Genomic DNA, 25,426 nt, shown 5'->3' on the forward strand with positions numbered 1-25,426 from the left:
GAGTTATGTTGAATTCTGTCCATTAAACTCTCTGAATAAATAAGAAATAAGCAATAGGAATGTGTGACTGCAAGGACGTTACTATATCTCCAAGGAGACAAGTTGATCTTATAGTGTTTCCTATTTTCAAGAAATTAAGGTGATTGAATCACAACACATTTCTCAGTTTGAGGTTTCTGCAACAATGGCACAACAGTTTGCAAAAGACAAAACAATAGTCTCAAAGGCGGATATGTAAGTAAGATTAAATTAACAAAAGACGCGTCTGATAACATATGTCTAACACGTTAAGTCTAATTAGCATTCACATTCTCACGCCTGTCAAACCGGGCTCTTGTCAAAGTGCAAATGTAAAGCAAACAAAAAGAGGTTTATGTAATTTCCATTTACCGATCCTATCTTTTTTCTTCACATCTCAGTTGGAAATGACAACATGTGAATAGATTGTGCATAACAGATGTATGACTTCATTAACTAAGGCAGTCACATTTAAATAATGAATTTCATTGACACTTATTTCTAGATGTCTCAAGTCTTTAACTGAGACACCTGACCAAGGCTGTAATGTGTCTGACTTAATCAATTACATGCAGACAGATAGCCATGCCGAAACCAACTGTAAGAGATGCAGCTGACAGATGGACATTTAGATGAAAAGCACAAAGTAAAAAAATAACGTGTTGAAAGATTTACTGAGTCACATAAGACCGTATGACAAAACGCCCCTTACCACTTCTGACAGAATAGAAAACAGTAAAAAAAAAAATATATCACTCAATTATCAAGTTCCTGTCAGACAACATGTTTACAACGCAAACATTTCATTTCTAAAAGTACAAAACTTAAGTTGTTTTTCATAAAACGTAATACCTCTCTACCGTTAAATATTGTAATTTCCACTTCGCACACACATTTCCATACCCTTCCAGTAATTTGCATTTCCAAATTAGATTTTGTCTAACATACGGAAGAAAAATGAACTAGTATTTACAAAGAATGATCCCCAAGAGCTGAATCAGAACCGGATAACTATATTCTTTGTAACTTATATTTGATTGTTTCAGTCCTTCTCTGTGTTGTCTCTACGGCAGCACGGAAAAGCCTACTCGGATTAATGTGGCTAAAGGGGTTTTCGGTTTATGTGTTCATTGTTTTATCAGTGTGATACTTAATCTCAATCTCAATCTCAATCTTTATTTATTTATATAGCACATTTAAAACAACCTTCAGTTGACCAAAGTGCTGTACAGGCAGTAACTACAATATTAAATAACACAATGGGAGAATTAAAAACATAATAAAAAGCACAATAACTAGAAACATATAAAAAATAAATAAATAAAAAACACATACAAATATAAAAATGTAATGTTCAACTAGTATTAAAAGCCAGTGCAAAGAGGTGAGTTTTTAGTTGAGATTTAAAAAGTTCAATAGACTCAGCAGTCCGGATATGTGCTGGGATGCTGTTCCACAGTCTGGGAGCTGCAACACTGAAAGCCCTGTCACCTCGGTTTTTTTTCCTGCTCCGAGGAACCACCAACATATTCTGCTGAGCTGAGCGCAATGCTCTAGCTGGAGCATGGCGGTGCAACAACTCAGACAGGTAATGTGGTGCCAGTCCATGCAATGATTTAAAAACAACAAGTAAGTACTTGAACTGGATCCTGTAACTGACAGGAAGCCAATGAAGGTCTGCCAAAACGGGTGTGATGTGGTCATAACGTCTCTTCCCAGTAAGAAGGCGTGCAGCCGCATTTTGGACCAGCTACAGGCGACGGATCAAACACTTGTCAACACCAATATAGAGGGAGTTACAATAGTCTAAAGTTTAAACGAGACGTTATAAATAAGTGGATTAGCTGTTAAAATTCCTTACTAGGAAGATAGGCTTTTACCTTCCCCAGAAGCCGCTGTGGACCAACACTATACATTGACGGGGAAGGGGGTAGCAATAAAGATAACACCATTAAACAGTTACACAACATAACAGAAATAATATCGATAACAGCGTCCCTAGCAACCACCTTGGTAACAATGAAAACGTCGCGATTTCCTGAAGTAATCTTCGTAATAACTAGCAAACTAAAGATCATGTACATCCACTGCACACATAATCTGAAATAACAACTCATATTTCTCGCATCAAATGACATCAAAACGCATTTTAATGGCCAAACTAACTTTAAAATAGGCATTTTCCACCGAGAATAAAACGAAGTTTGGCCATGTTTTCTTTTTCTGCAGGGAGAAATGTGAAGATCACGTGACATAGACGCCAGCCATTGGAATGAATGGTGAAAAAAAACGGGGTTTGTCAAACAGAGCACATGGTGTAGTCCAAACGATAGCTGGGGATTCTGGGTAGTGTAGTGTCTTCTGCCATCCTTTACTCAGAAAAAATATTTGTTTCTCCGAATCGAAGGGGAAAAATACAAAAGCATTGCACACAATTTAAACCAATCAATGTTGTGTAATTAGCTCAAAAAGCATTTAAATACCGCATTTAGAAACTGATGAACTCAGTGTGCATCTGGACCCGGTGACAACATTACCTATTGACGCAGCAACCACTGTAAGTTATATTCTTGTTTAATTAGACTTCTCGGTTTCATTTATTCGACTCTGTATAATTGTTACTGTAGCTTAAACGGCTAAATCGCTTTTGAGAGATTTTAAATCTCAGATCTGCTCAGGCGAAACCTGCTTTACAGCTCTCAGCACTCAAGCCTGCATTATTAACATAGGCAGGGCCAGTCTATTGATTGCGTGAAGTAGAACCGCGTGACTCAGTCATCCTTTAGCTCAAAAAGCATTTAAATACCGCATTTAGAAACTGATGAACTCAGTGTGCATCTGGACCCGGTGACAACATTACCTATTGACGCAGCAACCACTGTAAGTTATATTCTTGTTTAATTAGACTTCTCGGTTTCATTTATTCGACTCTGTATAATTGTTACTGTAGCTTAAACGGCTAAATCGCTTTTGAGAGATTTTAAATCTCAGATCTGCTCAGGCGAAACCTGCTTTACAGCTCTCAGCACTCAAGCCTGCATTATTAACATAGGCAGGGCCAGTCTATTGTCGCCCATCAGCTGTAGATAGTTAACTAATTAACTTCAGCTGTGAGAACTGAGCAATCAGGCGTCCATTTCGGGTAGCTCTTTCCTGGAGCGTCAGCTTCAGCGGCAGACAGGCTAAGACTGACAAAGACATTAGAGTCCTACAGGAGTAAGACTGACAAAGACATTAGAGTCCTACAGGAGTCACGAGGGAGGCAAAGAGGAGGCAAATCCTACTTTGATTGAGCTAAGTATCGTTGGTGTTTTTAATTTTTAATTTTGTTGTTTAGCCCCTCATGCTATAATCATGTGTATTTTCTCCATTCCTGTTCATGTGTCTTCTCGCAATTATCACTGGCCCCGTGTATCTCGTAATCGATATAACCGGCCTGCTCTCGTCTATCCCACGTGCTCCACTGAGATCCAACATCTAGTTTCAGGTGGCCTGTGGAACTGCCAGTCAGCTGTTCCTAAGGCTGACTTCATCTCTGGCTACACCTCCCTGCAGTCTCTGGATTTCCTTGCTCTCACTGAGACCTGGATTACTCCATCCAACACATCCACCCCAGCAGCTCTCTCCACTGCATATTCCTTCTCCCATACACCCAGACCCACTGGCAGAGGAGGTGGCACTGGTCTCCTGCTCTCTCCCAAATGGAGCTTTTCCCTCTTCAAGCTACCTAACTTTACTCCTTCCACCTTTGAGTTCCATGCCGTCACAGGAACCCATCCTATACAGTTAACCATTGTTGTTCTCTACCGTCCACCAGGCGCCTTGGGGGACTTCTTGGAGGAATTAGATCATCTCCTCTCACACATCCCTGAAACTGGCCCTCCCGCTGTACTTCTCGGAGACTTCAACCTCCAGATGGGGAAGATAGACGAACTAACATCTCTGTTAACCGCCTTTGCTTTCTCACTCTCTCCGTCCCCACCGACTCATAAAGCTGGCAATGTCCTTGATCTCATATTCTCAAGGAACTGCGCTACTTCTAACCTCTCTGTAAACCCGCTCCACACATCCGATCACTTCTTCATTTCATTCTCTCTATCCCTTTCCAAACATAACAAACTAATCTCTTCCCATCCTACACTTGTCCGCCGTAACCTTCGCTCCCTCTCTCCCTCTACCTTTGCCTCGTCGGTGCTCTCAGCCCTCCCTTCCTCTGATTCGTTCCAACTACTGCCTCCAAACTCTGCTGCAGAAACTCTCCTCTCTACTCTCTCATCCACTCTGGACTCGCTCTGTCCTCTGACATCTCGGCAGGCTCGTCAGTCCCCTCCGGCTCCCTGGCTAAATGATGCACTGCGTGCTAATAGAACCGTCCTTAGGGCAGCAGAGCGGAAATGGTGGAAATCCAAACACCGTGACGACCTCCTAACCTATCAAGCTCTCCTCTCCTCTTTCTCTGCTTCGATCTCTCAGGCAAAAAGCACTTTCTTTCAAGATAAGATCCAATCTTCCTATTCCAATCCTAAAAAACTATTTTCCATCTTCTCCACCCTCTTGGACCCTCCAAAAGCTCCTCCCCCCTCCTCACTTCTGTCAAGCGACTTTGTTACCCACTTTGAAAAAAAGGTTGATGATATTCGCTCTTCTTTTTCTGACTCACCTTTACTCACCGCTGGGTCACCAGACCTTCCTTCCACCAACACACTAACCTCCTTTTCCCCTCTCTCTCCAAGTGAGGTTCTTACCCTCATTACCTCTGCCCGCCCTACCACCTGTCCTCTGGACCCTATCCCTTCAAACCTCCTTCAGACTATCGCTCCTGATATTCTACCGTTTCTCACCCATTTCATCAACACTTCTCTAACTTCTGGTCACTTTCCAAACAGTCTCAAGGAGGCAAGAGTAAACCCTCTCCTAAAGAAACCCACTCTCAACCCGTCTGATGTTATAAACTACAGGCCTGTCTTTCTCCTCCCGTTCCTGTCTAAATCACTTGAACGCGCTGTCTTTAAACAACTCTCCTGTTATCTCAATCAGAACAACCTTCTGGATCCGCACCAGTCTGGTTTCAAGGCAGGTCACTCCACAGAAACTGCTCTCATTGCTGTCACGGAGGAACTGCACACTGCCAAAACTGCATCCCTCTCCTCTGTCATCATCCTGTTGGACCTGTCTGCTGCATTCGACACGGTGAATCATCAGATCCTCCTTCGCACTCTCCAAAAACTTGGAGTTACAGGCTCTGCACTTTCCCTCCTCACCTCATACCTGAAAGACCGTACCTACAGGGTGACTTGGAGAGGGTCTGAGTCCGACCCTTGTCAATTAACTACGGGGGTCCCTCAGGGCTCTGTTTTTGGTCCCCTCCTTGTACACAAACTCGCTCGGATCAGTCATTAGCCCGCATGGTTTTTCTTACCACTGCTACGCTGACGACACCCAATTAATTCTGTCCTTTCCCCGCTCAGAGACCCAGGTCGTCGCACGCATCTCTGCTTGTCTAGCTGACATCTCTCAGTGGATGTCTGCTCACCACCTCAAGCTCAACCTTGACAAGACTGAGCTGCTCTTCCTCCCGGGAAAAGATTGTCCAACTCTTGACCTGACAATCAACATCGGCACCTCAGTTGTTTCCCCGACTCAGACTGCAAGGAATCTGGGTGTGACCCTAGATAACAACCTGTCCTTCACTGCAAACATCGCTGCTACAACCCGCTGCTGCAGATACACGCTTTACAACATCAGGAAGATACGTCCCCAGCTGACTCAGAAAGCGACTCAGGTTCTGGTCCAGGCTCTCGTCATCTCACGCCTAGACTACTGCAACTCCCTCCTGGCTGGTCTACCTGCATGTGCCATCCGACCTCTGCAGCTCATCCAGAATGCAGCGGCTCGTCTGGTTTTCAACCTTCCTAAATTCTCCCACACCACTCCGCTCCTCCGCTCCCTTCACTGGCTTCCGGTAACTGCTAGAATCCACTTCAAGACACTGGTACTTGCTTACCGTGCTGCGAATGGATCTGGCCCTTCCTACATCCAGGACATGGTTAAACCGTACACCCCAGCGCGTGCACTACGCTCTGCATCAGCCAAATGACTCGTTGCGCCCTCGCTGCGAGGGGGACCCAAGTTCCCATCGGCGAAAACACGTGGGTTTGCTATCCTGGCTCCAAGATGGTGGAATGAGCTTTCCATTGACATCAGGACGGCAGATAGCTTGCACATCTTCCGGCGCAAACTGAAAACTCAACTCTTTCGACTCCACTTCGAGCGTTAGAACGATTAACGAAGCACTTTTAAAGGACTGGATTACCTAAAGCCAGTTGAGTAGCACTTGAAATGTTTGGCTCTATGAAACCTGATATACTTATATGATTCTGTTTTCTTCAAGGTTGTGTCTTCCTGGTCGAATGTACTTATTGTAAGTCGCTTTGGACAAAAGCGTCAGCTAAATGCAATGTAATGTAATGTAATGTAATTAACAAGGATAATCTGGTGTTTTTTAGTCGATGAGTAGTGCAGATATCACTGTAAAATCAATCGACAGTAAGAGGAATACTTACTTCCGGGTGTACAATTCTCCGTTATCCAATGGGAATGGACGCTCACATTGCCTTTAAGGGCAGCCGACACAAACGAATGCCGTGCTTCCATGAGCGTCAAATCCCGCAGCAGATGGGAATACATTGCAATCAGTTGAAAGCTATTTGCGTCCCTTTATGACGCTGAAGGAGCCTAGGAGCGTCACAACTGGACGCCACGGACACTGACCAAATGTCGCTCCTGGACGCTTAGGGAGTGAGAGTGTGTTGAAACAGGTAGCACATGTGATGAAGTAGGGTCGACCCTATATCATGTGAAGCCACCGAGCCGTGGTCCCCGAGGGAACTGGTGCCCGGAGCAAGGCCAATTGCTGAATGCTGCAGCCGACTAAGGCCGCTATGCAACAGTGGAGGATTAGAGAAACTGATGTTTGCCTGGCACTCCGCGGCGAAGTGGGGAGGTGGAACTTCCACCCCGCTGCGGAACCCGTGGTGGGACCCCTGAGTCAGACGGTTCGTCTCGGTCACGCTTCATATCGGGCGGCCCGGGAGGGAAGAGACACGCAGGGTTACCCCAACGCAGCACACCCTCCCGGCCATCAGAGTCGAACCCGCAGTTCGGAGAAACCGACAGCCAGAGCACCGGCACGTGGACCGGGGGAGAAGGCCCTCCGATGGCGGGTCGCGTTTGCCATTCGATCAGTGAGGTCAGAGGAGAAGAACCCGCAGTTCGGAGGAACCGACCGCCAGAGCACCGGCACGAGGCCGGGCCGGTGGAGGCCCTCCGATGGCGGGTCGCGTTTGCCATTCGATCAGTGAGGTGAGAGGAACGCAGCAAAAATGGACAAAATCCGTTAATGTACGGTCGGAGGAATGTGAGGGGAGTTGTCAGGGGACTCTACCCGCATTATGATACACTATTTTCGGATATTTTGGCCCGTTTTCATGGTTCTCCAAAAAGTTAACAGACTTTTTCTGACTCTGGAGGAATGTGAGGGGAGTTGTCAGGGGACTCTACCCGCATTATGATGCACTATTTTCGGATACTTTTTTACATTTTCACCCCTTTTGTCTGGTTCTTTTTCTTTTTCTTTCTGTTTTGGCCCGTTTCACCCGGTTCCTTCTACCGGGGGCACTGCCCGGTCCTGGGTGCCCCCCGACGGCCTTTGTCCAGTCGTTCCCCCCCCAACTCCCCTCACATTCCTCCAGAGTCAGAAAAAGTGTAAGTTAACTTTTTGGAGAACCATGAAAACGGGCCAAAAGTATCCGAAAATAGTGCATCATAATGCGGGTAGAGTCCCCTGACAACTCCCCTCACATTCCTCCAGAGTCAGAAAAAGTCTGAGTTAACTTTTTGGAGAACCATGAAAACGGGCCAAAATATCCAAAAATAGTGCATCATAATGCAAGTAGAGTCCCCTGACAACTCCCCTCACATTCCTCCAGAGTCAGAAAAAGTCTAAGTTATCTTTTGGGAGAACCAGAGGAAAGGGGTGAAAATGGAGAAATTGTATCCCAAAATAGTGTCTCATAATTTCCTGACAACTCCCCTTGCATTCCTCCAGAGACCAGTTCAAAAACTTAAAGTTTGGTAAGAACCATACTGGGGGGTCTCCAGGCAACAATTGTATCCGAGCCAAAGCACTCATGGAGCGGATACATTCCTCCATGATGTGAAACAGCCGTTTTTTTTCTGAATGCTCTCAAAAACTGGGTTTCCGATTTCGTGCAGATGGTAGCTTGAAAAACATGAATGCATTTTTTTGACGGAGGAAGGGAGGTCTCGATTCCCCTCTCCGTTGTAAAATGCAACGGGGTAGTGAAAAGGTATCCGGGGCTTCCGCCCGAAGCGCCGAAGACTTGCGCTTTTTGGAGCCCCTCCTCCGTTGGCCGCCTATGAGCTCCCAAATTCGGCCTGGAACCTCCGGGAATTGTGGGCTAAGCTCCATAAACTGACAAAGTCACCCAGCAATGTCACTTTAATAGCCCAAAAATATATAATACAAATACATTTAAATAGTAAAAGGTACAATTGTGCTCCTAATTACCCGGAATTTGATTTATATAGCCCCATGATAGTCAATAAAAATCATTTTCATGGAAAAAAGTGTTAAAACTCCTAATTAATGTTTGTAATGCTGGCAGCAGGTTCACTGCTGTTAGCAGGGTCTCATACTCAAAGGCACACAGGCAGAGATCCAGGGTGATGCACAAGGCTTTCATACCCAGCAATACGTGTTTGAAAGCTGGGGGAAAGTGCAGCCAGAGAGAAGCGGCTGTGAGAGCCACAGAGCACACCCAGAGAGATCCTTTCAGCACATGGCTCTTGCACCCAGACTGCACCCAGAGAACAGGCTGCCTCACAGCACTTTACAAGCCAGGAAAAGTGATTGAATCCTGGGTATACATATTTTAAATAGTCTGATACCTCCAGGGCGCATCACCGCATTTTACAAGCCAGGGAAGGTGCCTGAATCCTGGGTAAACATTGTTTAATTGTTTAAGTGTTTTTAAATGTGTGGAACAGTGTTTTGTCACTTTCAAAACTCTCCCGTCATTGACCGGAGAAATTGGGTCGATGTTGTATTCAATCTGACCGTTAATATTCCAGTGAGACGAAGTACGGACAATGACCGGAGTGATCCCATGTTAATTTTGTCCCAAAACCAGAGCATTCCCTCACCCAGATTTGCCAATCACCGGAGCCTGGCAAAAGACAACAGCAGTTCAACAGCTTATCAACAGCTTATTCCCGCTGTTTTTAATAAACAAATAGACAAGAAAGCCGTGAGAAAAAAATAAATAACGGAAGCTTTTGGCATGTGTTTTTCAACGACTATGCGCTTTCTTATTATTTATGATGTAATATTTTCAAGACATTCTTTTTAGTTTTACAGCTTGATGAAACCTTTTTGTTTGACATCAGCCATTATAGATAATATGGCCATCTGAGTGTGCGTGGTACTGTTTGTGGTTTGTTTTTAACTGTTTTATACAGTTAATTATTCAAAATGTCAGAGTTCCTTATTTTTAAACTGAAACTTGCACTACTGTTCAAAAATAAATAACAACAAACCTGGAATGATGCATTTGGAACTTTTTTTTTATTTTTCTTGTTGTACCGAACCCGTACCGAACTTTTACACATTGCTTGCCGAAAGGGCAGATCTGTTTGCACTAACAATGTCTCCTGCTGTGGAGAACACCCCCTCGCTAGGGACAGAGGTAGCAGGTAGCGCTTTGCTAACATGGCAACATAAGGATATTTGGCGTTTGTAATAGCTTTGGCTCGGTCTGAAGTTGTTGCGAGTGGTGGAGGCTCAAATGCTAGTGGGAGTTGGGTTTGCACTTCAATCATTTTTTTTTCTTTTGGTACCGGTGATATTCACGTTCGGGTGATGCCTTTGAGTGTGCAAGTTTGATGTATTGCCAGCCGCGTAACCAATTTTAGTTAAACAATGCCAAACAGCTTTGGTTCGGTCCACCTGTCTTTGTCCGTCATCCTTGTACGTAACTGTGAAACCAAAATGTTTCCAAACCGGAGACTTCAATGATGCTGGAGGATTTTCGAGCTCAACTTTACCTGCGTTCGCCATTTCGACAGTTCCTCAAATTACTGACTAAATGTGAACGCATCCCTGTGACCAGCTCTCATAGTATGCCTCTCGTCCAATGAAATTACTTGGTCGCTCTATGACCCAATGAACCCAATATGAGCAAATTACACTGAATGCTGCGACGCAGCACCTGAGATTACTTCCAAAAAGTTGTTCACGTTCTCAATTTGTTACGTTTAACGTTATATTCGTTCGGTACACTTCGGTACACACCTGTACCGAACCGAAGGGCCCATACCGAATAATTTCGGTACGAATACGTATACCGTTACACCCCTAATATATATATATATATCATGATTTAAAACCGAAATAAATATCTAATGAGAAGTTTTCTCAGTGCTAAAAATTAACAATGTATATATATGTTTAGCAAGTTGATTCACCTTGACAGTTTAAAATTAAGATTTTTTAAAACCCACTTATATTACAGTTTACACATTACTTAAAATGTAATGGTTGCGTGTAAATGTGAATACCTGCTCTCATCCGTGGTTCTGTGAGGCTCTAGAGTGGTGTTGCTGTAAAATGCATAGTATGATTTGAAAAAAGAATTGCTTTCTTTAAATGAAATTCATTTCTTAACTCAGGTCCAGGAGCATGGCCACGCAGCAACCCCATCACGAATCAAGGCTAAGTCTATTTATATCCCTTATCATCCCTAAATCCCTTCATCCCTTATCCCTTATCCCTCCATCCCTTCATCCTGACATCCCTTAATCCCTTCATCCCAACATCCCTTACCCCTTCATCACGACATACCTTATCCTTACATCTCCATATCCCGACATCCTTTCATCCCGACAACCTGATATCCCTCCCTTTCCTTATCCCTACATCCCCTCCACCTGTCTCCATTCGTATTCAACTCGTGCATATTTTGCGGAATCATGCTGGGGACGGATCCCCCACTCTCGGTCTCCCTCTTCCTGGACCAAAGCACGTACTCCCAGAACAGACCAACAGACGTCATTCACCATCATCACTTAATAAGACCCTCCATATCAATTCATTGTTCCTCCTTCATTAAACCTACAAACAGTATACTGTTGTGGTGTGGTCCTTGGTAGTGAAATCTAAAATAAGATTTTCAAAGCCCACAAATTACTGCAAGTGTAATGTGTGGGAGTAATAGTGAATACCTGTGATCTGCGGTTCTAGGGGGTTTAAGGGTGGTAGTGCTGTACAATGCAAAGCATGATTTGAAAAGCAAATTGCTTTCTTTAAATGAAATGAATTTGTTAATTCAGTTTCAGGAGCATGGTCACCTCTCAGCCCCTTCGCTACTCAAGGTTAGGTCTATTTATATCCGCCAAACATCCGGCCATCGCTTGTCTCCATTCTCTCAACCCACCCTCCCGCTCCCTTCCACTCATACATTCCTATTTCCACCTCATCCTAACCCCCTTCATCACTCCAACCATCGACCCCTTCATCCCGGCATCCCTTATCTCTCCATCCCTTATCCCTTCATCCTGACATTCAGACATCCCTTCATCCCTCCATCCCTTGTCCTTTCCCCCCTACACCTATTAAGTTAACCAAATCAACTTAAGTGTTGATTGTGTCCACTTCATTGTTTTGCCTATTTCTGCTGCTATCAAGTGGCCAAAAGAGATCTGTTCATTTTCTGACGGCACCTGATAAATGTAATATGTGGACCAAGTGATAGAGAAAGAAGACTGCCTTCCACTCGTGAGTTTTTATTTTCTACATATGTTTTTACAATCCAAAATACTAACAAGCATTGTCTAACACGACCCAAACCGTGTCGTTGCACACATTTATATATTCTCAGAAATGCTAATGTTGTGAACCAACAACCACTTGGCACACAAATAAAGGCTCACACTTAAACTTTCCTCAGTTATACAAGCAGTGAATCTTATATTTCTAATTTATTTGAATACACTTCCATAAGAATTCAAAGTAGAAAAGATATTAACAAAACTGTGGTTACACTGATCAACTTCATGGATCAAAAAGCTTGTATGGGAACACAATAATTCCCATACAATTCTGTTTAATTAATGTCCTAGGTCTTTCGAACATTATAACATATGAACAAAGGATATATTTGAATTGTATTTTTATATTAGGGATTGATAGCCTGCAGTTTGTTTTCAGGCCTGTTAAATGAGTGAAGCACTAAAACTAGCAGCAGAGCTCAGTAATTCAATTATTACATACATTTGAAAATCATTTTTAACTGTATTTCAAAACAATCAATAATGCCAAAATTATAATTTGTTTGTGCAAATAATGTCAATTTAAGAGTTCATTTGCATGAGGAATGAGGACCTAGAAAAGAAAACATGGGTATAATAATCAACTCCCAATCATCAGTTTGACCCGGACAGACATGATCACAATAACAAATATATTGTCACAACATCATCAACTCTGTGCAGGCATTTCATTGACTTTCACATAAGCTGTTGTACAATGTGATACAGTTGTAACCAATATTTGTTTTACCCTTTTGAGTTACCCATTTTTGATCTGTGTATATAACTAGAGAAAAAACGAGAGAAAGAAAACAACAAAAGAAACGTAAAACGTAAGCGTACAACAGCTGAATAACTTTGCATTACGGGTCCGTCATGAGCTGAGGTTCAAGGCTTTTATTAGTCATACGTACATAGCTACAGTGTAGTTATGATGATGAAAATCTTAAGTCACAGGCTCACAGGCGAGATGTGCTTCAAGGTATCAAAAGTATCGCCGCTAGCACGAGGGTGAGGACAGGAGAACACAGCAAACCAGGAGAGAAGCCAGACATGCTGAAGCCGGAAGAAAGGAATAGATGAATTAAGATATGAAGATTTTAGACACTTACAAACATACACAACCGTATTTTGTAACAAGTGGAAGTAGTCTCAACAGCATCAAATTAAGCTTTCAAAGTCGACTGTTTTTATGGCTTACAAGGTTTTTCATCTATACTGTGTGAGTCAATATAAATACCTGTCATCGGTGGTTCTTGGAGGCTCACAGGATTTGAAGCTATAAAATGCATATAATAATTAGAAAGGTGTATATAAATCGAATTGCTTCATTTAATTAAAAAAAAAGAAATATATATATATATATATATATATGGCATCATTTGATAGACATATTAAACTCCTATGTTTTTCCAAAGAAACTCCAAAGTTCTGTTTTGACAATAACAAGTGGTTTTAGTGTTGAAAAATGATAACACAATGTCCTACCGTGATGAACAAGGGTCTTCTTTCAGCTCTTTAGGAGGATATTTAATATTCACTTGTCCAACTTGAGGAATTGGCAGAGCACTTCCATTGATGAGAGCAGTGATATCTAGCAAAGAAAACAACTTGGGTAATTATGTGCCATACTTACACTTAGTGCACATTTAAACATTTAAAGAAAAAATAATCAGCTTGCCTTGGAAGCTAAAGGTGAAAATGACACTTCCCCCCTTGAGGAACTCCCTGGTTTTTAATTCATCTTTATCGGAAAAAGTAGATCTGCCTTTCATAGTTCCGGCAAAGATGGTTTCACCATTGTCATCTACGTAAGGCAATCCATCCAGACGAGGATTGCCCCACACATAACTGCCTGTTTAAAGAGAGCAATAGATCATTTCAGAGAGCCGGTCCAAACCAGAAACTTCTTTTGTAAATAAATACTGAACACTTTTATGTTCCTTTTGACTTACCATTAGAGGATCTGCTTGGGTCACTGGTGATACTAAATTGCTTGGACATCTGCAGCTGGATGTTGGCGTTCTGGTCCAGCATTTTGAAGGTCACCTGCCTTTCTGTGCAAGGCCACTCCAGCCGGTCATCATTTTCACCAGACACGAATTGCACAAACAATCCGAAAAATGAATTATACAAAAAAAAAACAACCCTATAAGCATAGCCCCCGCTGGAGTATTGCCGAGGGCTGTAAATAGTGGTGCCATAACTACTAGAGTTCAAAGTCTGCTCAAAGTCATCAAGCTGCATGGTTACATGTGGACATTCGATCTCTGACAGATTGATGTCATCGATTGAGAAGCCGCCTGTAGAGCTTCCTGCTCCTTTACGAACATCAAACTCCACCTGGAAGTGCTTGGTGGCATTCAGGGACACATGATGGAGCTTCCAGTAGTTTGTTGGCTCACCTGGAAGAAGAATTTTGCAATGTCTGAATTGCATATATATAAACACAAGATAATTAAATGCTATATTTCTAGAGGATGATTACCATCAATCTGTCCCATGAGGTGTAGGGTTCCCTTTAGGTCCAATTCATCCTGAAACTCTCTGATCCAGATGTTGAGGTGGTCTGACATGTTCCCACTGTGGTAATAGTAGAACTGGAGACACTGTTCATGATGCTCCCTATTGAGACTCATCCTGTGGGTCTCCAGCCAGGCCGAGTCTCCCTCCTCACCTGATGCCGTGCTAACATGCATGAAGTAACCCGCATCTTCACCTAGAATGTGTATTGTCCAAAAAATAAGGAGTTATATATTTGTGTTTGTAATAATTTTCTGTGGGGATACTTGATAATATATTCAACAGTTCAAAGATAACATGACATTAGGGCGGGTGGCATAAGAAAGTTGGATAGGAATAGTACATATTTGTAATTCATTGTCAGGGAAAGTTTTGAAGTACACAAATGCAATGTTAGATTTAAAAATATTACCTTGTTCACTACTGCCACTGGGTAGATTGGTGTGGTCAGACATAGGACCCCCTGTAACATGTGTTACCATTTCCCAGCCAAGCCCACTCTGTGAACAGCTAGTCATTTGACACATTGTCTCTTTTGGGAAGCTGCATTGCATCTGAAATGCAATGGTTGACTCTGTAGAGTAAGATAGAGAACATTGGGTTGCGGACTCTTGGTTGAATGTAGGGTATCAAATCAAAATAAGACTGATTCCGATTTGTTAAAGGTTTTTATGGGTAGTCCTTTAATATTGAGGAAACCTTTAAGTTTGAAGTTAAATGTTCAAATACATGTTTTGATACACAAACTGAAACCAAATGGCCTTATACAGGTTCACAGGAATCATTGAGTAAGCTCTTATCTGGCTTTTGATAAGAATTAATGAAGAATAGCTTTAGTTCGAGCTTGTGCTGTAGTCAATTATAATTTTACCCAGCTAAAGTTCCTGAGTTCATTAAAATGCCCCTTGAAAACCTGTTGGGCTGCAAATAGCATTATTATATCTCCACCAACTTTCAAACACTTACTGCATTTGTAGAGGAGGTTCAGCTCCAGAACGTCTTTGGGACTCACTTCCATTCTTTGACCAATCACATCCTGGAACTTTGGGTCCTTGGTTATAATTGTTGACCCGTTGCCATTGGTGAAAGCATATTTGCCGTAGTGCATCACTGACCAGAAGTCGTACGGGACTCCCTGGGTGGTGGTGTTTTCACTGCTTTTTTTGTCAAAATTACTCTCTCTGCCTAGAAAAAGACATAAAAAAGCCAACCATTATTTGTTTAAACTTATTAAGATATGAAGAAGATTGTTTGGAATAATTATATATATTCATTGTTTCAATTTCAGCAGCATTTATCTTGCCACCAATCGATATATTTATATTTGAAATACTTTTGATTATACTGTCTGTATTTAGACAAAATATTGATGATATGTTTATGGACTAATTATTCTAATAAATTATTTTTTTCCAACTCATTGTAGGTCCTTTATATACCTTGATATAATCCTGTACATATAAAGAAGAGGCATGTTTATTAAGAGTCTTTAACAAACCTTCTTGGATGTTCTCGTTAACAATGGTCACATAATCATCTCTGTCAGATCTGGACTGTTCATGGTAGAAGCCCAAAGCATGGAGGAACTCATGTTCAATCGTTGAGATGAAATCACAGTGAGACCCGATGGAGATGTTCTGTCCGTTGGATGTTACTTTCCCAATATATGAATAACATCTAAAATGAGAAAGAGCAGTCATCAGCAACAGCATTTTGACTGACCTTACCAGGTCGTTTATCAAAAGCATTCATAGTGAAAGTAAAAAATATGCGTATAGGAACCGTCTGTAGAAAAAATAAAGACGTATATTTATCAAACATGCCCCTAAATCACAGCAGCTCATTTACATCCAGAAGCAAAATATGGTCAACCACATACTTATGAAATGTTGAGGAACTTTTTGTGGACAAAGAAGCTAACAAGAAAGGAATGGTAAAGACAGAACAAAATAAACATACCCATTTAACTTCTGGACGTGGATGTAATACTCCTCAGAGTCCCTTGGTTTGAAGTCAATACATGACTTCAACCTGAACTGGTCAAAGGCTTTCAGGATGAGTCCTTTAGCATTCATCGCTGCCATTGTTCAAGGGAATTTTTCAAATAGAAGAACAACAAGTAAATTATAATATGAATGCATAGTTTAGGTGGCTTTTTATTTCCTGGGAACATTACTGGAATATGTATGCTCTGGTGGACGCCTTTAATGATTAAGATCATGGCAAAGCAGCTTTGTTCACGACAATGTGCTGCTGCTATCTGGTTCTTATCTCCCAGGAACTGACTCCAATAAACTGGTTAGGTCAATGATATAACATATTTAACAAACTCCCTAACATGGCTCATAGCTTTTCTCTCTACCAAAGACACATGTTGTTGTTAATGCAGGAACAATTATATTTACCAAGGCCTTTGTCCAAAACGTATGGGACTGGAGATGTCCACAGTTGGTCCCCATCCGTAATGGCACTCCTCTGCGTTGGTGGTGTCTAAGAAGATTTACAAGAAATGTAATGGGTGACGGAAAATAAATCATATAAACCAAGTTTCAATTTCTTAATTTACAACAAAAAAAACCAACCTCCAGGATATCATCCTGTAAAAAATCTAAGAGAAAGCATAAAAGGGTTGTGTTTTTAAACAAAGAAAGGTGCTGCAGTTAAGTATGAACGTGAAAACAGCAATATTAACACAGGTCCATTGAATGCAACAAGTCCTCCAACTCATACGACCAAATGGGTCGATTGTTTAAGCCCTTATTACGACCAAATATGTCGTTTGTTCAAGCGCTTAATACGACCTATAATTACGTTTTAAAGTTGTCGGCCTCTAGTGCTCCCGTTGAATGCAAACGTTACAAAGGGTTGTTTATTCACAAATAACCCTCTCTGTTTGGCCATTAAAATGTAATGTAGTGTCTAAACTCCGAAAAAACTATTTGTTTCTCCGAATCGAAGGTTAAAAACACAAAAGCATTGTACACAATTTAAACCAATCAATATTGTGTAATTAACAAGGATAAACTGGTGTTTTTTAGTGGATGAGTAATGGAGATATCACTGTGTAATCATTTGACAGTGTGGGGAATACTTCCGGTTTTATTATGAAAACTTCGAGACCGGAAATACTGTTTTCACCCAAGCTAACTTTACATGGAAGCTGCCTCATATACAGTACACGTTCTCCTGGCGAGACCTCAAATTATCTTCGTATATCTATCAAACTGTAGATCCTACACATCCACTGGACGTAGATTATAAAAGTACAATATACACTTCTCGCTAGAAATCTAATAAAAAAGCATTTTAATGGCCAAACTATTCCACAATTTAGGATTTTCCAGAGGGTAATTTGTGAATAAACGACCCTCCGGAGCGTTTGCAATCGACAGGAGCATGTTGTTTCTTACACGACCACTAGAGGTGCTACACTTTAAAACGTGACTCTGGGTCGTATTTAGCTGCTGAACAATCGACCTATATGGTCGTTTTTTGTAGGAGGACAGGCTGATTGAATGATATGAAGATGTTTGACTTTACCCTTGTTTGCCTCTTCAATGCTCTTGTCATCACCAATGTCTAAAAAAAGTTGAAAGGTTGCCATATAAAATAACATTGATGAATTATATGATTATACTAGTTATATTGATCAAATAAACGAATACAACTTACCCACTATCAATGTTCCGACCTGTGAACAAAGACATTTGATCATATTAACAGATGTAATAATATAATATGTTATGTACAACATGAAACACAAATAACGTTATTGTATTCTATCTAATGATAGTTTTTTTGGGAAACAGGTACGCTTTAAAACTTTCGTCAAAACAATACGTAATTAATTCCTGCTATAAACTTTACGAAATGAAACACTGCAGTATGAAATACATCATGATGTGACAGAAAAATAGAACAATAAAGTAACTCTTACCGTTTTCGTGAGCACGATAATAAAATATCACGGTCACAACAAGGAAAATGTAGCCTTTCATCCTTTTGTCTTGGAATAAACCTAAACTATACACAGAGATATATGAATACACGTAAAAAATGTGACAATATATGTTTAAATATTATAATGAGAATATATTGCTCAACCAATTTAAACAATTGCTTTTTTTTCTTTAAATTAATCAATAAATAAATGATAAGTTTGATTAATTTGTATTTAAAGAAGACAGAAAGTGGTCATCTGCGTTTACCCTCTGCCAGCCTGATCGTCTGAGCCCTAACTGAACATGAGAGGCTTTGGCTGTAACAGATTAACTTGATATTTTATACAAAAGAAAGAAAAACAGGTTTTAAAACTATTCAGACAATGCTGTAAACACAGACACAGGGTTTCATCTAAACGTGACTTCATACAGAAATGTTAAATGGGTCTGCAGAATGACTCCCTTTTTTATTTATATGTTACTGTTTCACTTGTATAAACTGCCTTAACCTGTTAAGCCCCATGTCTGTTTTTCAGGTCTCAGGCTCGAAAATGACATTCCCAGAAGAAATGACTATATCTTCACTTCTAAAAGGGGGAAATGAATAAGCTTACAGTTTTGGGCATGCTGACTGTGCATCCTCTCATTCACCAATGGTAATGTTTAGATCAGGGGTGGGGAACCTTTTTCCTCTCAAGGGCCATTTCAATTTTTTCAACATCCTCCGAGGGCCGTACAAATGATTGAACTCTGCTTAAAAATACAAAATTCACAGCCTATTCATTTTGCCTTTCTTTCATGCTGTTGCAAAGAAAAAGCAACCTCTTAATCCAGATATCTTGCCATGACTCGCGAATGCATGCACGTGCACGGTTGTGGCATGACCACCAAAACAGAAGATATGGACACAAGATGTGTGCGAAATGTATTTAGTTTCCTATCCATGTGGACATGATTTAAGTGCTGGGGGGGGGGGGACCTAACCTCCTCTAGGGGGGTCCAAAGTTTTTTTTTAAATGTTGAAGTTAAAAGCATCAATCTGGTGCACTTTGAGAGCAATATTAAGAGATCTATGGATACATCTCTCAACACCCATATGAAACAGAACTGTAAACAGATTTTCTTTTTCTTTATGGATATTTTACAAATCACTCCTCCTTTCAAACTGTATTCTTGTTTATTAATAACAACTTTGTTTTACTGTCATATAGTATTTTATACCTGTTTACTTTATTCTCACATTTTTTTACAACTATAATGATCATATAAAGTTGTGCCTCACTGGTTGTAGAAAAAGCTTCTTATATTCGTTAGCATAGCCAGCTAACCAGATGCTAATAACATACATGCCAACCTTTCCAGGTTTGCGCGCGTCAAATATGCCCAAATTAGGTAATCAGAAGAAATGGAACCCCAGTAATTACATGTATAAACCATGTATTTAACATATATTGCATCATTTTATGCATTTTTCAGAAAAAGTGGTAGTTTGGTAAACAGTGACATCAACGACATGTCTGGTCTGTAAAATGCCCTAAAAGTAAAATCATGGGAGAATAAATATCCCAAATTCTCCCACATTTTATTATATGTTTAATGTGTTTCTGGTCCTCTTTCAGTTGAAGACAGTGTAGATGAAGGATGCTGTGTCAGGATGTAGAACTCTTGTGTGTGAACATTGGATAAAGCCAGGTTCAATAGTATTGTTTCATGTTGATGACATATTAGAGTCACAGGTTTGCACAGAGGCAATATCTTTGTGTTGCACGATATATCAGAAAATACTGACATTAAAAAAGTCATTCCTGCATTTGTCTACTGATAAAGTGTGATATAAATAATGTACAGGCTTTCAGATTGCTGTAGTTCACTAAACAGAGACATTAACGACATGTTGGTGTTGAAAATGTCAGAAAAAGTGAAAGAATTGGGAGATAAATATCCCCAAATCTCAAAATTGTAATTATATTTTGTGAGTGTTTGTGGGTCCTCTTCAGTTGAGACACTATAGGATGCTTCGGAAAATACCAAACACTGGATGTCTTTCAGTCGCCACATGTGTTTTCGAGACACTGATATTAACGGGGAAATCCTGCAGGACTTAAATGCCTCGTCGGGGATAACGCTGCCTTTACTGCCAGCGTTACCCCCGGTCTGGGGGGACCCTGATGTAAACAAGACGAAAGTCTTTCTCTGGTCTGCATCCCCTTAACAATTGTATGTTTTGAGCTGTACTGTACTGTACCCAATATACAAGCTGTTAATAAACTTGTCAATCAATCAATCAATCAATCAATCAATCAATCAATTACTCAATCAATCAATCAATCAATCAATCTGCACGTTGTTTTCTCTTTCAGAAACAGAGGACTGTTTGTATGATGCGATCACAGACACGCTGCAAACGGTGTCCGCCTAAAGTCGAGTCCAGTGTCTATGGAGTGTCATTTTTATTTGTTATAGTTTGGGAAGATTGAAAATCGGTAGGGAAAGCCAGGCTAAGTCGGTAGGGCGGTAGAAATATGTCAAAAGTGGTAGACTACCGCCCAAATCGGTTAGGGTTGGCAGGTATGTAATAACAACAAAGTTATTGACTGTATGACAGATGAACAGATCGCCACTGGCTTTCAACTAAAGACACAGCCACGCAAAAACTGCGGCATGTGTCCGGCTCCTTATGGGTACTCGCAATTTCTGAAGTGCCGGAGCTGCGTTCTGGTGCTCGTCCGTCAGAAACCCTACACCCCTGTCAGACGAGACATATACCACGCGATGACACATTAGGCTCGTGTTGTGTTCAAGGACCCTGACCTTGGCCAGGAAAAACAGGCACTCACTTGTTTAATTATTTGCGGTTTAAAATGTTTTTCTTTTTTGCGTGTGTTTATAATTACACTCTAGGGGGCCGTTCCAAATGGGCTCTCGCGGTCCGTATACGGCCAGGAGGTTCCCTACCAGTGGCGGTTCTAACAGGGTGGCCACGGGGGTGGCAGCTGCCACCTCAGAAAAATGCCTTGCCACCCCAGCTGTCACCCCAGTTGGCAGCTTTGTTTTGAAAATAAAGTTGTGGCTCATCGGACATTATGAGAGAAATCTCTAATGTCCGAGTGCAAGTGAATGCAGCACAAGAACGCGAGCCTTGTAACCCCTCCCCCCGGCCCTGGAAACGAGCGTGGAAATATGATTGGCGGCGATTTCATTTGAACGGGGGACAGCGCAAAACGAGAAGCATTTCGGATCCAAGTAGACGGAAGGAATGTATTTGCGGTCAGTGGCGGCGCCAGGGTATGGCTTGGGGTAGGCTACAGGCCATACCAAGAAATGGCTTAGCCCCACCATGAAAAATTATGTTAAGGTAAGCAAAATAAGTCCGCCAACTCGCGTGGAGTAAATTGCACAGACAGCAGTTAGTAAGATTGATTTCAGTAGCCACTTGTCTGGAAATACCGAAGACTAGAAACGGTTTTGAAAACTTTTGTCACGTAGTGATTGTCTTCTTAATAGAACATCTTTGATAATGTCTTCTGGCCAATCAGAATCAAGATAACGGCGTGGTGTTGTTGCAGGAAGTCCCGATACACCGATACAAAATTACGTGTTGATAGAAATCAACACGTAATGAAATAAGACCCCCACGGTTTGATGATTGATCGGTGTGTGGGGCTGTCTTTCATTTTGACACACAGAACAATGGGGGCTATCCACCCTTATCCACAATGTAAAGTAATTCACACAGCCTCTTCCCTCTTTGTGAGGAGCAGCAGGTTCAGCTTTCAGAACAAAGTAACAAAACAAAAAAATGGCTATTCTTTTTTTTAAATATGTCGTGAAGTAATAGATGATTTTTTTCTTCTCAGAGAGTACCAGAATGTGTATTTTGTTAGTATTTCAAAAAATCTCCTGGGGGACAATCCCCCCAGACCCCCCTGCAGGGGTTGGGTTTTCAGCATATCAACTCTTTCACCTGTGGGGAAATTGCAGGATTGGCTCCAGGTCACCCTTTTTATTTACTACAAGACAAATGTGCCTTTTTATTTCATACAGTTCAATTTGGATTGAGACAGGGAAATAATCTAAACCTCACGCATGGCGTTTCACTGTCAAGGGGAGCGTGTATGTAATACATTGCAAATACTGACTTGAGCCCCACCACTGTATGGGTTAGCCCCTACCATAGATTACCCAACACAAATACTCTGGAGCCGCCACTGTTTGCGGTCTACAATGACAGAGAAGAGCCTGTCAAGTTTGGCTGTACTCAGCATTGAATCAAAACGCACCATAGCTTTAAATCTTAATAAGTTTGTGAGGCGTTTTGCTGATCAAGATGGTAATCGCCACATTCAACTGTTATAGGCATGCCAACTTGATGCTCTGCTCACGGATGAGTCGATGAGAATAATAAACTGTTAAGATGATGACCTAACGTGTGTATAATATGTTTCTTCTTTGTGGGGTTCTGCCCCCAAAAACAGTTTCAAGTCCTGAGAAAGTCAAATAAGACGGTGTGTAAAACTTCACTGCCCAGCCAAAAGAAAGTAACCACTTTGATTGAACTAGGCCAGTAGGTAAGGACTTTCCACTGGATAATAACTGCAGCGATGTAATGTATATGTTTTAGCTGAATACACGTTTTTGAATCCTAATTGATGCAGTTAGTCACTTCTTTGATGTTTGTTCTTTCTGATGTAAAGTCAAGGTTGTAACTGTTTGCGCTGAACTGTTCTTTTGATTCTTTTGATATATGATAGTAATTACTTGTCTTTCAAATTTGAAGGAGGGTGAGCAAGCATCTTGAGGAACATTCATCATTATCTCCTCCAGCATATATAGTTTATTAAATAATAACACTGAATATGTGAATCATAACAGTGATTGACAGCTGATAGGAATAATATGATTGTTAATATTATCATATTCATACAGACAAACATCGATGAGACAGTTAATTAATGTACTTATTGCAGCAGTCTGCATAGATTTGGTACCCCTGCTGGTCTAAGAGTGAGAACAAACTCATTCAGTTATTGTTCGGTTTAAAATTCATTAAATGATGTCTGCCACCTATATTTATATTTAAGGCTTTACTGATGTGCCACAATAATGTCACCTAATGTTATTGAGTTAAAATATAAATATTGTGGCTTTTCCAAGTTAACATTGATTGATATGACTGCGATTAAATCAGCATATACTTCTGCAGGGGATGCCACTCCTGAAATTCTCCTGCACCCTCTTGCCACCCCATGAATATTTTTCTAGATCCGCCCCTGTTCCCTACCCCTGGTTTAGATGGATTTAGGAACTTCCCCTCGATTCTATCCACCCAAATGACCCCAGAAGTGTTTTTTTTTTTCTAAACCTCTCTAAAAAGGTCAAATGTCACTTGTTTTGCATCAATCTTGATACAGGGTACTTATTATATGTATAGTTTGGATTCCTAAAGCTTTTAGTTTACTATCCCATCATTCAAGGGTGGTATTCACTATAAGTAATGTTTTTATTTGAACATTTATATTTTTTATATTGTTCATCTGAATTTACTTTAAAATAAAAACATTATATTGATTCTGACTTTTCTACAGCCAACTCACGGTTTATCATTGCTTTGAGAAAAAAGCTTATTAATTTACCCCTTTTAGAAGTGAAGATACAGTCAATGTGTTCTGGGAATGTGATTTTGAGCCTGAAAAACAGGCTCGGGGCTTTGACAGGTTAAAGCAAATGAATTGCCACTCCCCACACCCCTATGTTTAAAAAAACCACAATGGTGCTCTAGGAGGAGATTCAGGTGATAAGGTGGGCGGGCGTTACCTTGGTTGGTGATTGGCTAATGGTTGCACAACCGAACAAAACTGTTGTGACATAACAAAATGGCCGAATTCTGATCAGCTCATTTTCAGACAGGTTTTTATATAAATGGATCAGGACAAAAACTTTTTTCCTAAAACGTTCAGAATCTCTTTACCGGGATCACATAGTTCTGTATAAATGACATGAAAAGTGGATTTAGCATAATATGGTAACCTTTAAATTACACTGTTTTTTTGTGAAAAGTCTTGAGTTTTTATAATAAAGTTTCCATGTCAAGTAACCCAGTGACTGCAAATAAATGCAACTTTGTATTATTGCCCTGGAAAAGCAGGGATTGGATTTTAGTGCTTCCTCTATCATTATGAACATCTTTATGAAGATTCAACAAATGTCTTTATCGAAAATGTAATTTCTTGAGGATAACTTTCATGTCATGTATGAAGTCATATATGACATGTCATAACATTCTTGTTATCCTCCTCGGACAATAAGCAAGTGTTTCTAGCAAGTTTGCCAAGTTGGTATCACTTTAACAGCATGAAGCCCCTTTTCCCTTGAAGTAAGTCATGTTTTTTTTTACTAAACAGCAACCTGATATTGTTTATTTGCCACGTTAGAGTTGCAAAGAACACTTCCTTTCATTCAGTGAGTTTGCATTGTCTACATACTTCCTGTACAATCTAATCCTCAATACTAATGCACTTATTGTCTTTCGTTTTTGTAAAAGCACTTTAAAATTGGCCTTGTGTTGAAAGATGCTATAAATAAACTTGCCTTACCTTGCCTAATAAGCGATGTCTAATAAAAACAAAACAAAACGTGTTATATGCATGTGATTACACTCTCAAAATGATATTGTTGTGAATGAAAGACTAGTGTACACACAAATATGTCTCATAGCTTATTTTCTTTTTATTAGCAAGTTATACAATAGGTCTTTTTTATTATTTGAGAGTAAACTGCTATTAGAAATCAAAGTAACATTTCAAGATAAGCCCACAAAAGATTAAAATACATTGGAAACTAACCCTGACCCCCCTATAGTGATTATGATTACAGTGATCAAACACCTTTATGGATCAAAACTTTGGCCCCACTAAACAATTGTTCTTTCAATAATTTGCTCATTATTTTGGTTATTTTCATACAATACACTAAATGGACAAATATATATTTAAATATATACTATATATATTTACAATGTAAGGATGATATTAGGAATTGATACCCTAACGTTTATTTTC

The 25,426-nt window shown here is 40.6% G+C and overlaps 1 protein-coding gene across 3 annotated transcripts; it reads right to left on the reverse strand.

Annotated features, from left to right (window-relative positions):
* Positions 1 to 11,864: 11,864 nt before the first annotated feature.
* Positions 11,865 to 18,683, reverse strand: LOC117557838 (meprin A subunit beta-like). 3 transcript variants are annotated; one of them, XM_034233820.1, is made up of 16 exons: positions 18,636 to 18,683; positions 18,365 to 18,450; positions 18,100 to 18,118; positions 17,968 to 18,006; positions 17,010 to 17,035; positions 16,833 to 16,917; positions 16,387 to 16,504; positions 15,926 to 16,104; positions 15,394 to 15,612; positions 14,840 to 15,001; positions 14,393 to 14,623; positions 13,860 to 14,309; positions 13,586 to 13,759; positions 13,393 to 13,498; positions 13,145 to 13,183; positions 11,865 to 12,960 (listed from the first exon to the last, which is right to left on the reverse strand). In XM_034233820.1, the coding sequence occupies exons 7-16, from the start codon at positions 16,500 to 16,502 to the stop codon at positions 12,882 to 12,884; spliced, it is 1,755 nt and encodes a 584-aa protein (XP_034089711.1). In that variant the 5' UTR covers positions 16,503 to 16,504; positions 16,833 to 16,917; positions 17,010 to 17,035; positions 17,968 to 18,006; positions 18,100 to 18,118; positions 18,365 to 18,450; positions 18,636 to 18,683; the 3' UTR covers positions 11,865 to 12,881. The 3 variants fall into 3 exon arrangements, with proteins under 3 accessions (XP_034089711.1, XP_034089716.1, XP_034089702.1); XM_034233825.1 differs by having other exon boundaries at positions 18,365 to 18,445; positions 18,636 to 18,670; XM_034233811.1 differs by lacking the exons at positions 18,100 to 18,118; positions 18,365 to 18,450; positions 18,636 to 18,683 and having other exon boundaries at positions 17,968 to 18,046.
* Between the last annotated feature and the right edge of the window lie 6,743 nt (positions 18,684 to 25,426).

This window comes from Gymnodraco acuticeps, unplaced genomic scaffold (assembly GCF_902827175.1).
Source record: "Gymnodraco acuticeps unplaced genomic scaffold, fGymAcu1.1, whole genome shotgun sequence".
NCBI lineage: Eukaryota > Metazoa > Chordata > Actinopteri > Perciformes > Bathydraconidae > Gymnodraco > Gymnodraco acuticeps.

What these genes read in the sequence shown, in the direction of transcription:
- LOC117557838 (XM_034233811.1), bottom strand. Translation starts at nt 18,043, where the DNA reads ATGTTATTTTATATGGCAACCTTTCAACTTTTTTTAGACATTGGTGAT. An exon ending in TTTCACCTTTAGCTTCCAAG is followed by an intron (nt 13,499 to 13,585) that starts GCAAGCTGATTA and finishes TTTCTTTGCTAG; the next exon opens with ATATCACTGCTCTCATCAAT. An exon ending in CCAAGAACCACCGATGACAG is followed by an intron (nt 12,961 to 13,144) that starts GTATTTATATTG and finishes TTCCGGCTTCAG; the next exon opens with CATGTCTGGCTTCTCTCCTG.